Raw genomic sequence first — 14,164 nt, 5'->3', positions numbered from 1 at the left:
GGAAAGGGAAGAAGAAAGGGGGGTAAACAGAAGGGGGAATGAACCATGAGAGACTATGGACTCTGGGAAACACTGAGGGCTTCAGAGGGGAGGTGGGTGGGGGAATGGGATAGGCTGGTATTAAGGGGGGCACGTATTGCATGGTACACTGGGTGTTATACCCAAGTAATGAATCATGGAACTTTACATCAAAAACTAGGGATGTACAGGGGCGCCTGGGTGGCACAACGGTTAAGCGTCTGCCTTCGGCTCAGGGCGTGATCCTAGCGTTATGGGATCGAGCCCCACATCAGGCTCTTCCGCTATGAGCCTGCTTCTTCCTCTCCCACTCCCCCTGCTTGTGTTCCCTCTCTCACTGGCTGGCTCTATCTCTGTCAAATGAATAAATAAATAAATAAATCTTTAAAAAAAAACAAACTAGGGATGTACTGTATGGTGACTAACATAATAAAAAATTATTATAAAAAATTATTATAAAAAAATAAATCAGGTAGCAGATACCTTCAGGAAAGCTAAACCCCATCATCCAGCCAGCCAGCAAGTTTTTCTGAGCAGTGTTCATGTGTGTATTTGCCACCAGTATGCCTACTTGGTAAAGAGTCTCTTCAGTCTTTTGCCAATATTTTTATTGGGTTGTTTTCTTATTAATAAGTTTTGAAAGTTCTTTATATATTTTGGAATGTAAATCCTTTATCAGATATGCATGGTGCGAACATTTTCTTCTAGCCTATGGCTTGTTTATTCTTCACAATGTCTTTCAAAGCGAAGAAATTCTTAATTTTGAGGAGACCCGCTTTTCTTTTTAAGTGAATTATGCTTTTGATGTTGTAAGTAAGAAACATTTGCCTTCCTAAGGTCACAGAAATTTCTCCTTATATTTTCTTCTGGAAATTTCGCAGTGTTATGTTTTAAATTGAGGTCTAAGTGGTTCATTTTTAGTTAGTATTTGAATTTGGTGCAAGGGATGCATCAATATTCTTTGTTTTTTGGCATATGGGGATCTAATTGTTCCAGCACCATTAATTGAAGATTATCCTTTTTCTTTCATTTTTTTAAATTGAAGTATAGTTGACACATGTTACATTAGTTTCAGGCGTACAACATAGTGATTCGAACTCTATATGTTATACGGTACTCACCACAAGTGTAGCTACCATCTCACCATACAACACTATCACAATACCGTTGACTGTGTTCTCTGCTGTACCTTTCACCCCTGTGACTTACTCATTCTATAACTGGAAACCTGTATTTGCCACTCATCTTCACCCTTTTTTGCCTCTGACAACAACCAGTTTGTTCTCTGTATTTATGCCGTTTCTGCTTTGCTTTGGTTTTTAGATTTCACATATAAATCAAATCTTTTGGTGTTTGTCTTTCTCTGTCTTACTTATTTCACAAATACCTAGTAGCAGAATTACCAGGTTTTATGGTATTTCTATTTTTAATTTTTGAGAAACCTGAATTATTTTCCACAGTGGCTGTACTAATTTATATTGCCACCAGCAGTTCACTAGGATTCCTTTTTCTCCATATCCTCATTAACACATACTATGGCGTTGAGTTGTATACTTTATGTATTTTGGATATTAACTTCTAATCAAATCATTTGCAAATATCTTCTCCCATTCAGTAGGTTGCCTTTTCATTTTGTTGATGATTTCTTTCACTCTGCAAAAGCTTTTTATTTTGATGTAGTCCCAGTAATTTATTTTTGCTCTTGTTTCCCTTGTCTGAGGAGACAAAATATCTTTATACTGTTTTCATAACACCTATGTAGTTATATTTACTGCTGCTACTTATTTTGTGTAGATTCAAGTTATTGGCTATTCTTCATTTCATTGATTAAAGCCCGAAGGACTCCTTTTGATATTTCTTGCAGGGCCACTGACATAGATTCTCTCAGGTTTTGTTCATCTGGAAATGTCTTAATTTCACCTTCATTTTTTTTTTAAAGATTCTGTTTTATTTTAGGGAGAGAGAAAGAGAGAGTGAGCAAGTGCGTGGGGGGTCAGTACAAGCAGACTCTGCACTAAGCCCGACTTGGGGCTCAATCTCAGGACTCTGAGATCATGACCAGAGCCAAAATCAAGAGTCAGTTGTTCAGCTGACTGAGCCACCCAGGTGCTCCTCACCTTCATTTTTGAAGGAAGTTTAAGCTGGATTCAGAATTCTAAACTCAAGTGTTTCCTCTTGCAGCCTTTTATTAATTCATCTAAGTAGATGATTATGTCAACTTACAAATAAAGAGCATCTTCTTTTGTAATCTACGTTCACTCTTTCTTTCTCTCTTCCCCACCCCCACTGCCCCGTGCCTCCCACCTTCCTTATTTCATTGGCCAGAACTTCAGTACAATGCTGAAATAGATGTGATGAGAATGAACATCTTTCTCTTGTTGCTGTTATTCAGGAGAAAACATTCAGTGTTTTACCAGAAAATATGTTGATTGTGGGGTTTTTTTTAGATAACACTAATAATGTAGAAATATTTTAAAATGTCAGTATGAAGTGTGAACTCAAGTTCATTCTGGGGCAGGAAAGTAGATTGAGAGCCAAAAGAAAATAAAAGATGCTTTAAAGTCACTGAAAGTATCATGATTAAATTTAGTCATTCTCTTCCTACTAGTCAAGCACTTACAATGCATCTTGAGATAGGTGTATTTTTTTATATTTATACCCAAGCCAGGTAGACTTTCCAGGTAGAATTTCCCTAATATTTATTACATCTTGTTTTACTTCTATTACTACTTTACTTGTTTTAGTAAATAAAATTATAACATGTCATAGAAATTTACCTCTAAATCATATTTTCATTCTGAATGAATTACAATCTGACATATTTCAGTATATTCTTTCAGCCTCCTAGTTAAAAATAAATGACCTTTTTACACTTATGATAAGATGGTGAAATAATGAACTATACTTAGGATTGTATTATCACTAAAATTAGAAGAGAATATATTTGAAATTGGCTGCTATTTTGAATCAGACATCTTTTGTCCCATCACTTGAAAGCAGATGTTCTTAGAAACATGGGTCATCTGTAGGAGATATGTGTATGGTGTTCATGGAATGTTACCTGTCTGTCCAAAATAATCCTGGTTTTGAGCTTGCCTTTTCACTGTTGTTCAGATGTTACAAATTATTCTTCATTCAAGGAAAAAACAAATCTATAATTCAGATAAAGACTTTAGAACTCGAAATGTGTTTCAAATAAAAAAAAATGTTCTTGTTACAAGTGTCTGTGCTGTCAATAATTGGGTTCTTTTCAAGGTTATTTTCCATCAAGGAAAGTCAGCTGTGTTGAATTTTTACCATTCTCGCAGGTATATAGTTTAGAGATATATATAGGTCTGTTTATGTGTAGCATCTCCCCTCAGAGGAAAAACAAAGTACACTTAGTTCACGTAAAGATATTAAAGGGGTTTTGAAGACTATAAGAAATGTAAAACTGTGGATGGATTATGTTTTATTAGAAGTTTGATTATTGGGGCACCTGGGTGGCTCAGTCATTAAGTATCTGCCTTCGGCTCAGGGTGTGATCCCAGGGTCCTGGGATCGAGCCCCACATCCGGCTCCCTGCTCTGCTGGGAGCCTGCTTCTTCCTCTCCCATTCCCCCTGCTTGTGTTCCCTCTCTCGCTGGCTATCTCTCTGTCAAATAAATAAATAAAATCTTAAAAAAAAAAGTTTAGCTATTTTTAACAACCAGGTGGCTAGATTTATTCCAAATATTTGTTGAATGAATGAGTGAATTAATTTGCCAAAAATCTTTAAATTTTTATCTCAAATCTAATTAATCTATTTGTATTCTATCTACCTAGAAAAATCTATATATAGAAACCTCACTACCTTTCCCATACAGTGTACTCTGAGGCATTCCTTTCACTTCCCTTGTGAAAACAAGCTCTGCTTCTCAAGCTTTCCCATTTTTGTTTAAGCGTATTCCCCAAGTTTCCTAGGTTCAAAAAGTAGTTTATGAAGAAGAATAAAAGCTGGTGTTCTTTCATATCATTGCCATCATTCTATCTTGCCTTTTCATAACAGCTCCAGATCTTCAGTTTCTCCTTTCTTTTCAATTTAGGTAGACCAGATTTATTCTAAAATACTGCCTCAGCCATGTCAGCCCCTTCTGTGAACCCTAACACAGTAGACCCCATGTCTGTTTTTCGGAGTGGTCTTCAGGGTAGTCCTGCACAATCTGGCCCTTTGTTTTCTTTCTTCTCACCTTGGATTCTCCAAGAGCAACAATAAAAATCAATAGCAGTGACAGTACTCATAACTAGCACTTATTTAATAAGTGCCAGGTACTGTCTACTTTAAGTGTTTTACCTATATTAAATCATTTAATCCTCAGAATAACTCTTTTTAAGTTGGATATATTATCAGGCTCATGTTACAGAGAAGTTACCTTACTTGCCTAAATTTATACAACTTGTATATGACAGAGTCAGAATTCAAATCCAGGTAATCTTGTTCCGGGAGTTTATATTTTTAACTTCTCTGCTGATCTTCCTTTCAGTAACATTCTTCTTTATTTAGTAATGCCAACCGTGTTTTGTTTTGTTTCGTTTTTAATAGGACTTGCTACGTCCTTTTGTTCTTTCTCTTTTCTATCATACGAGAAATTTCCCCCAATTCTTTTCTACTGTTAGCTCAAATTTCTTCTCTTTGATAAAGTATAATTCAGGTCCCATAAAATCTGTGATAGGCGTTTTACCCACTAAGTATTTCCCCTCTAACTTTCCATAAACTCCATAACAATATTTTAGCACTTTTCTTCTTGGCTTATACTCTGTTTTGCATGTAAGTTTCATTTGACCCACAAGGTTTTATGATCATGTTGTCTAAGTTTTGGTGATTTCTCAGTTCAGTTCCTTTTCCCACACATTTGTAAAATGTTAAGATTAATAATTCTGGTTCTCCTCCTGATTTCATTGGGAAACCCCATGCTTCTCTGTCTAATCAGATAAAATTATGTTCCAATCTCAGCTCTGCCTAAATGTGATTGTAGGGCACTTTTCACTTACCTCATTTTTCCTCATTTCCTCTACTTTGTTGAGGTGTGTTAGGTATTGGAGATAGTATATTTAAAGCACCAGCATATAGAAGCTTCCTTTATTCATTATAGCTTTTAGTCTGGAGCCTTCTTACACGTATTCTATCAACAGTTTCCTCCCAGCTTCTCATGCCTTTGTATCCTGTAAAAGATCTCTACTTATGATCTTGACAGCTCAATCAGTTCTTCTTACAAGGCTTGTTTTAATAGTGACAGTATTACCAATTTGTCCCGTCTGGAAATAAGATGAACTGTTGTGTCATTTCCAGGGTTCCTTTTAGAACCTTACTGAAGGTTTTTCCATTAGCAGTTTGCTATCTTCGGACATACTGGCTACTTACAAGCCAGCAATCCCGTATTTCTCTAGAACTCTTGGATAGGTGCCGCCTGGTCTACATAATTTAGTTGCAGCTTATTTGTTTGTTAGATGTAAAATATTTAGAGCATTTACCACAATTTGAGCTAATGGCTCTGATCAGTCTCCTTAAAAAGGCGAATTGGCAATACAATTCAGAAGGCTTTTTCATGAAATTTTCAGTTTTGATATCTCTTTTGGAATTTAGGTTTGTTCACGGTGCATGCTTTTTATTCATGAATCTTTGAGTTCTTTGCCTCCATCTGACACCATGTGTTTGAGGTTGCATTTTATGAATGTGAAACTTTGCACATGTTTACTAAATGACTTAGGTTTTATTTCTGCTTCGTGTTCTTAAAAATACCAGCTGCTGCTTAGTTAAAACTGTAATTTAATTTGACGCACGAGTTTTGTAGTTCATAAACATGGATATAGTTTCCTTGTTTGTATTCGTAAATCTGTTGGTCCATATGTTAATGTGTTTCTTGATTTAATTTTAATACTTTATTTTAGAGATCAATAAAAACAACAAAAGCCTTAAGGAAGACTTCTTGTTAAATTTTTGAACACATGTTTCCAGTTTTTGGAATTCACACTTGTACGTTCAAAATTCCTGCCTATTTTAGTGGTTTTCTAAGTGTTCTATTTTAGGAATTTTATTATTTTGTTAGCAGAGAACAGCCTCTTATACTGATATAATATTATATTATATTTATGGAAACAATTGTGTTTTGGATGTGTGAAGGAAACATTTCTCCTCAGTTGCTCCATGCAGTTTTAAGAATCTAATGGCTAGATTTAATTACACATGTAGCAGATTGTTGTAAATCCATTAATTTATATTGGTGGTTCTTAACACTTGGGGGTTCAGAAAGCCTTTTGTAAATTGATGATGGCTTTATCCCTTCTTACCAGAAAAGTGCACGCATAGACAACTGCAGGAGATTTAAGGACCCCATGAAAGATATTTTTTTTTAATGGAATAGTACATGTATACATAAGTATAATATAAGGCACTATATAAGATCTTTAAGAAAAATGAAAACAAATTGATATAAATACTCTAAGCAAGGAGTGGTTATGTGGGTGCTTGAGAAAACACGTACAGTAGGGCATGGAACAGGGCAGGCTTCATGAGGTCATGGAATTTGAAGTCCCCATAGGCATTCAGAAGACAAAGCCTATTCCAAACAGAGATAATAGCATGAGCAAATAGAGGCAAGAAAGTACCTGACCTCTATGGATATCCTTAAGTATTGAGATCTCTTTGAGGACAATGATTGTTTCTGATTCACCTTTGAGTTCTGCACTGTGCTGCATAGGACCTTATGTAATTTTATTATGTAAACTCAACAAATACTAGTTGAATTGAACTTTTTTACTCTATCATGGTTCCTGAGACCACCTTTCTGTGTGTCCTGTCATGTTGTATCTTTGCTCACAAATATATATTTTGCAGGGAAACAGGTTAAATCATGTAATTTCAATGACTGTGCCTTAATTGGCTTTCAAAAGAAAGCTAAAACTTTTTTTTATTAGAAGAGAACAGCTTTTGATATAAATTTTATATTTCTTAAATTGTATCTCTGGGAACAGTTGTTTTTTGAATGTCTTAAAGGAACATTTCTCCTCAGTTACTAGGTTAGCTTTTTGGGAACAGTTAAAATGGTCACTAAAGCATCAAATAAACTAATAGCAACCCCAACCAAGTATACTTTTGTTTAAAAGCTAAGTGAAGTCTCTTCTGCTATGGTAATAGAATGAATAAATAATAATGTATAAGTAATAAATAAGAAATAAGATTTAGAAACTATGATCTCCTTCTTAAGAGTATTTTTTCCTTCCCCTTGAAAAAGCAGTAATATCTATGTAGAAGAAGCTTTGGAGCTAGCATTTTCTCCATTTTAGCTGGGTACTTAAAAATGCACATAGAGGGGCGCCTGGGTGGCACAGCGGTTGGGCATCTGCCTTCGGCTCGGGGCGTGACCCCGGCGTTGTGGGATCGAGCCCCACATCAGGCTCCTCTGCTGTGAGCCTGCTTCTTCCTCTCCCACTCCCCCTGCTGTGTTCCCTCTTGCTGGCTGTCTCTATCTCTGTTGAATAAATGGATAAAATCTTTAAAAAAATAAAAATGCTCATAGAAACAAAAAAAATAGCAAACTTTCTTGATTATTGACATTTTCTTGCAGGACTGCAAAACATTCCTTGTAATTTTGTTGGCTGGTTAATTTTCTTACCGTGCATTAGAGCAGTAGGTCCTGTGTTGGTGAACTATTTATGCTACTTTAGTCAGTTTTTTAAAAAATCTCCGCCTAATTTTCTTTCTTGTGTTTGTAATGTTATAATGTGGGCTATTTGAGTGCACATTTTATACATTTACTCTTGAATGAGTAATATTTAGTGAGTGCCTACTCTGTGAAGCTGTTTCACAGGTGCTAATTCCTTGAGGCACTCATCGCCTACAGACTGGGTTTTTTGTTTTTGCGTTTTTTTTTTTTCAGTGATAGGATAAAATTATTCTGATTAATCCACATGAAGAAAAATAATTTGTCCAACTTTATTCCCCTAATAAGCAGCAGAGGTAGATTTGAATGCAAAGGGCAGATGACTCTTGAGCCTGATCATAGCAAGTCTCTACCTGTTAGAGCTAGATGGGTTTATTGCTTTGGATCCTTTTAGTATTTTAGCTTTATCTATCCTTTATTTGCTTCTCATTCACTTCAGGCCGTGAATGAAATCACGAAGATATCCAAAGTCATTGATAATCAATTATAAAGCATATTATGTTTCAAGAACATATTTGAGATCCATTCTTACATATGTACATAGTCTAGTCCTAGACACAGGGTATAGATTTGCTGATTTATATTGAAGTTGAGGGACTGTATGACAGAGCACTCTCTTCCCCACAATGTGATTGTTTTCTGACTTGCAGGTTTTAAATGCACAGAGAGCAGGATACAAAGCAGCCATAGTTCACAATGTTGACTCTGATGACCTCATTAGCATGGGATCCAACGACAGTAAGTACAGGTATCACTTTTCTTCTCTCCTGTTTGACAGATCTTTTGAAACCAAAACTTAACAAGGTTTTTCCCCCTCTCATTTTTTGTTTAAAAAGCAAAATTTCTTTTTCTTTCACAAAGGTCACTCATCCTAACCCTCTTGGGACAATTTTATTCATACTGAAGTGGAATTGACTTGTTCTTTTCTGAACAGTTAGTTGTTTTGTTTTCTTTTACCTTTGTGTTTCATTTTAGAAGATGTGTTGATGTTTCGGCAAAACCCAAGAGAAAATCAAAGCTTTTAATAGAGATGAACATGCTGAGTTAAGGAAGTTAAGGATCCCATAGAAGAATTCTGGTGATTTATTTATAGATTTACAATATTAAATATAAGTATATGTGTCTATACTAAGTAGCTACTGTATTCTTATAGAATTTCAAAGCCACATACTTGTACTTTCTTACACCAGTTGGTTATTAGCTTCTTAACATACATTGACATGCCTGTAGCTTTTCATTCAAAATGGGAATGTTTTCCCTTATTCCCTACCAAATATTAGCTTGTAGGGAAAATGAGCCAATTTTAACCAAATAACTGGTTTTAACCAGTGACTTTTAAACTGTATGCTTCCACGTAATTTGGTGAGAGTGATAAAGGTATCTTTTTTTATGTTAATGATGTGACTTTGGGACCCCATCTAAGGATGAGGGCAGACTGCGAGGAAAAACAACTCTGTGATGAGTGGGTTAGAGCTTTTAGTCGGTCTATGTCCCAACCACCCCCGCCCCCGCCACACACACACCCCATCCCTGGGGAGAGGCAGAGGACTGGAGTTTGAATAGATTTCCAGTGGCCAGTGGTTTAATCAATCATGCCTGTGTAATGGAGTCTCCATAAAAACCCAAAAGGGCAGGGTTCAGAGAGCTTCTAGGTTGGTGAACATGTGGAGATTTGAGGAGAGTTCCGTGCCTGGAAAGGGCATGGAAACTCCATGTCCATTCTCACACACCTGGCCCTACTCATCTCTTCCCTCTGGCTGTTCTTGAGTTGTATTCTTTCATAATAAACCTAATCCGGTAAGTAGATTGTTTCTCTGAGTTCTGTGAGCCACTCTAGAAAATTAATTGAACCCAAGAGGGAAGTATCAGTGGAACCTCTAACCTGTAGCCGGTGAATCAAAAGCACAGGTGATAACCTGGACTTAAAATTGGTGTCTGAAGGGTTGGGGGCAGTCTTATGAGACTAAACCTTTAACCTGTGGAATCTGATGCTATCTCCAAGTAGATAATGTCAGAATTGAGTTGAGTTGTTGCATGGTGTGGGGGAGATCCCCCATATGTCCATTGAAAATTGGGTTCAGAACCCAAAACACACTGCCAACATTAATGATTAAGTATTTTATTTTTGTTTTTCTTCTAGCACATAACCATAACACGTCTGGCTACTAAGTGCCATTGAGTCTCATGGGCAAGAAAGAGCTTGGAGCAAAGAGCAGACATAAAGCTATGGACTGGTATCCTACATTAGAATATATTTAAGACTTTAAATAATTAGATCCTCAATAGGAAATATTTTGGAGTCCTTGACTAAATTTTTTATAGCTTAAGACAGTATTAGTTGTTGTTGTTTGAGTAGAACCCTTTACTTCTTACCCCTAGGAGAATCTGAGGCAAAATTATAATTTATAAAAAGTAAAACTTGGCAATAAGTTCCTTTGTTAATTTCTATATGTATTTAAAATTATTATTTAACATTCTAGCTGATTAAATCATTATAATGCATGAAGTACCTTTAGGAGGTTCTAGCATTTCACAAAAAGTTTAACAATCACTGCTGGGAATTAGAGGAATTGATGAAGGTAATTTACTTGCCAAATAAACTAGTTCTGTTGGTACTGCAGACTTGACACAATTTTCTTCTCATTTAACTATCTCTCTTAAAAGATATGTATATACCAGGTCAGTAATTTTTGTTACCTTTATACATTACTAGCAAAATGGAAAGCATAAATACTCAAGAAATAGGTGTGAGTTTAAATTGAAGCTCTCACTTGTATCAGCTGTATAACTTGAAGCAAGTTACTTACTCCTTGTATGTTTTGCTGAAGTCCTGAGCCCAGTGTTTAGCAGGCTTTGGGACCTGCTCAGGTGTTTTGAGTTAAACAGATTCATATTTGTAAACTATTTACTCTTTTTACATGTTTTCAATAAAAATTTTGCAAGCAGGGAGTGCCTTTTTTGTCTAATACCTGTTTTGTCTTTGTAATACCATGAAACCTTGTTGTGGTAATCATGCCAGTTCCTAAGGAAAATGTGCTAAATGTTAAAAGTAGCACATAACCATGTAATCCTGTTGTTGCCATGGAAATGTTCCAACTGAGCTATTACATTTCAAAGATTGCTCAGAATTTTGGTTCTTTATTGCTTGGATTATTTCTGTGATAGTTTGCCCTATCCTTGTGTATGTGTGTTTTGGACATTTCATATATTCAAAAACAAATGTTGTAAAGATCTTTACCATTTTCATCTTTGCTGTTACTTGGTAGAGGAAAGGAAGGCATGGATTCATTAAAAGAGGCATGTATCTATCCCCCTTTTTAAGGCTTAGTCTAAAACCACAAAGAATATTGCACATGTTCTCCTAAGAGCAGACATTCTAGTGTCTGGAAACAAAAGGAAGTTTTAAAAGCTCCTTGCTGCCAACATTTCACACAAGGAATTTGTCTCTTTTTATTTCAGCTAGGACGTAGGATGGGTTAACTCAATGAGCCAATAGTATTTGTCATCTTCAGGAGGTAGCCGAATGTAATGGGGAAAACACCAGCTTTAGAACCAGGAAATGTGGGTTTATTCTTCTAGGTTAGTTAATATATGAACTAGCCTGTGCCTTTGGAAAAGTTACTTAACCTTAAAGGTGTGAATAATTTTAGTTTTTACTTGACCTCACAAGGTTGTGAAGATCATACGAGAGTAGGTATATGAGAAAACCCATGCCATGGCAGAGTTGCAAGAGCCTAGATTAGGAGACAGAGCCTCAAGTTTGAGTCTAAGCTGTGCAAATTCCTAATTGTATAACCAGAACAGGTTATCAATATGTCTGGGTTTGTTTCTTCTTTTTTCCTTGCCATCTTCCTTCAACAAGTATTTTTTGACAGCCTACTCTTCATTAGATACTATTTTAGGCACCATGGCTACTACAGCAGGGAATGAAACAGTTTAAGGCTCTGCTCTCGTATCTTTCAGTGCAGTAGCAGAATGCAGTAGTTNGTCTTCCTTCAACAAGTATTTTTTGACAGCCTACTCTTCATTAGATACTATTTTAGGCACCATGGCTACAGCAGGGAATGAAACAGTTTAAGGCTCTGCTCTCGTATCTTTCAGTGCAGTAGCAGAATGCAGTAGTTAACAGTGTGGCTTCTGGGTACTGCCTGCTAAGGTTTGAATCGCAGCTGGATCACCTGCTAGCTGTGTGACCTTGGGAATGTTACCTTGACTCTGTAGGCCTCACCTTTCTGATCTGTAAAATGGGAATGATAATAGCACTTAACTTGTTGGGTTGTTTTTGAGGATTGAATGAATTCAGACATAGAAAGCTTCTAGAAGACTGCCTATTTCTTAGTTGTTACCTAGCTATTATCTAATAATCATATTATCATGTATTTATTATATATTATATAATAGCTGCATTAATAATAATCATTTATGGCTACTCAGCTATTACTGCTGCTATTATTACATTCTAAGGTGGGAGAGAGGAAATGAACACATAATCAAAGAGATATGCTGTATGTCAAGTAGTGATAATGTTTTGTCAGGGGGCTTGGGTGGCTCAGTTGGTTAAGTGACTGCTTTCGGCTTAGGTCAGGATCCAGTCCTGCATCGGGCTCCCCGCTCATTGGGGAGTCTGCTTCTCCCTCTGACCTTCCCCTCTCTCGTGCTCTCTCATTTTCTCTCTCTCAAATAAATAAAATCTTTAAAAAAAAAAAAAAGAAAATCATGTCAGGCTGAAGGGATATAGAGTGGCAGGGGTGAGAGGAGGGTGGCCATTTTAGATGGGATGGTCAGAGAAGGCTTCTATTAGGCTTTGACATTTAAACATAGGTCTACAGCGAGAGACTGAGCCATGCAGATTTGTGGAGCGGTGTTCCAAGGAAAGGGAACAGCAAGCAAATGCAAAGCTCAAAGATAAAGCATATTTGGTGTTTCACTATACTCCACAATACTCCACAATACTCCACAATACTCCACAGTGGCTGGAGTATAGTGAGCAGGGCAGAGAGAGTGGCAGAGGATAAGGTTAGAGAAGGGGCCAGTAGCGAGATCATGTTGGGTATTTATAGGACTTTGGAATTTGTTATGTGCAGCTTTTAAACAGATATGTGAGGTGATCTTTTATTTTAAAAGATCACTTTGGCTGTTCTCTGGAGAATATATTGAAGGTGAAAGGTAGGCAGGATTGCCAACAGAGAGACAAGTCAGAACATTGCTGCAGTAGCCAGGCCAGAGGTGTGGTAATCTGGAATATTAGCAGTGATTGTGATGGGAAGTGATGGAATTATGGCTCTGTTTTGAAGTTGATAGGATTTGATAGAATAAATAAGGAAAGGGAGGAGTCAAGAATGATTCCAAGGTGTACAGCCTGAGAAACTAGGTGAACACAGAATGCTGTTTACAGAGAGGAGAGAGACAAGGAGTAGAGCTGACTGAGAGGAAAAAGACAGTGAGAGTCCCATTTGAGAAACATTAAGTTAAAACATCTATTAGGCAATCAAGTGGAGATATTGAACAGGCAGTTGGATATATGAATCTGGAGAGGTTGGGTTGGCCATCTAAATTGTTAATTTGTCTATGATATCATGACCATTCTATTGGCAGTGTGTATTTCAGAGTCGTTTTGTGGAGCAGAACTAAAATTTAGTGTTTTTTAAAGTATTTTGAGGACTAGAACATGTTTGGTTTTGTTTTCAGTAGATAAATAATATTGCAGTCTCCAAGATGGCATTTCATATTTGCATACACTTCTCCCCTTCTTCTGACTAAGGGGAGGAAATTTTTACATCTCTTCAGATATCATAACTCAAGGAAGTATCGTTACTTCCAATAATTGTTGACATGACAGGATATCCAAGGTGTATCATTAAGTGGAAAACACCTTATACTTTTTTTCCATTATTATATGGTCCCATTGATATAAAAATATAAAATTTTTATTGATCCCACTGATATAACAATAGTGATTAAATATTCCTTTACCAACCATGTTTGTTCCTGCCCTCCTGGGGCTTATATGGGATGTGTCTTTGTGAAACAGGGGCGGGGATGGGAAGAGAGGGAGGAAGGGAGCGAATGAGCAGAATGAATGATTATATTTGCATAAAACAAAACAATCTGGAAGTGAAAAAAATGTACTCTACCGAGGTTACCAAGATTTTATAACTCTAAAACTTGTTTTTATGGGGTGCCTGGGTGGCTCAGTCAGTTAAATGTCTGCCTTCGGCGCAGGTTATGATCTCAGGGTCCTGAGATCGAGCCCTGCATTGGGCTCCCTGCTCAGCAGGGAGTCTGCTTCTCCCTCTCTCTCTGTCCCCTCCTCTTTTTTTTTATAATAATTTTTATTATGTTATGTTAGTCACCATACAGTACATCCCAAGTTTTTGATGTAAAGTTCCATGATTCATTACTTGCGTATAACACCCAGTGCACCATGCAATACATGCCCTCCTTAATACCCATCACTGGCCTATCCC

General features: G+C 36.8%; 1 protein-coding gene across 1 annotated transcript in view; it reads left to right on the top strand.

Moving 5' to 3' along the window:
• The window catches only part of RNF13 (ring finger protein 13), a 156,392-nt gene that overhangs the window by 85,277 nt on the left and 56,951 nt on the right, over positions 1-14,164 (top strand). Inside the window, exons 5-7 of the mRNA XM_034661834.1 lie at positions 8,348-8,435; positions 9,700-9,726; positions 12,557-12,595. Of these exons, the coding sequence (XP_034517725.1) occupies positions 8,348-8,435; positions 9,700-9,726; positions 12,557-12,595 (154 nt within the window). The remainder of the gene's footprint in view (positions 1-8,347; positions 8,436-9,699; positions 9,727-12,556; positions 12,596-14,164) is intronic.

This window comes from Ailuropoda melanoleuca, chromosome 6, assembly GCF_002007445.2.
Source record: "Ailuropoda melanoleuca isolate Jingjing chromosome 6, ASM200744v2, whole genome shotgun sequence".
Lineage (NCBI taxonomy): Eukaryota > Metazoa > Chordata > Mammalia > Carnivora > Ursidae > Ailuropoda > Ailuropoda melanoleuca.
The sequence above is the reverse complement of the archived record's forward strand: the minus strand, read 5'-3'. Positions and strand labels throughout refer to the sequence as shown.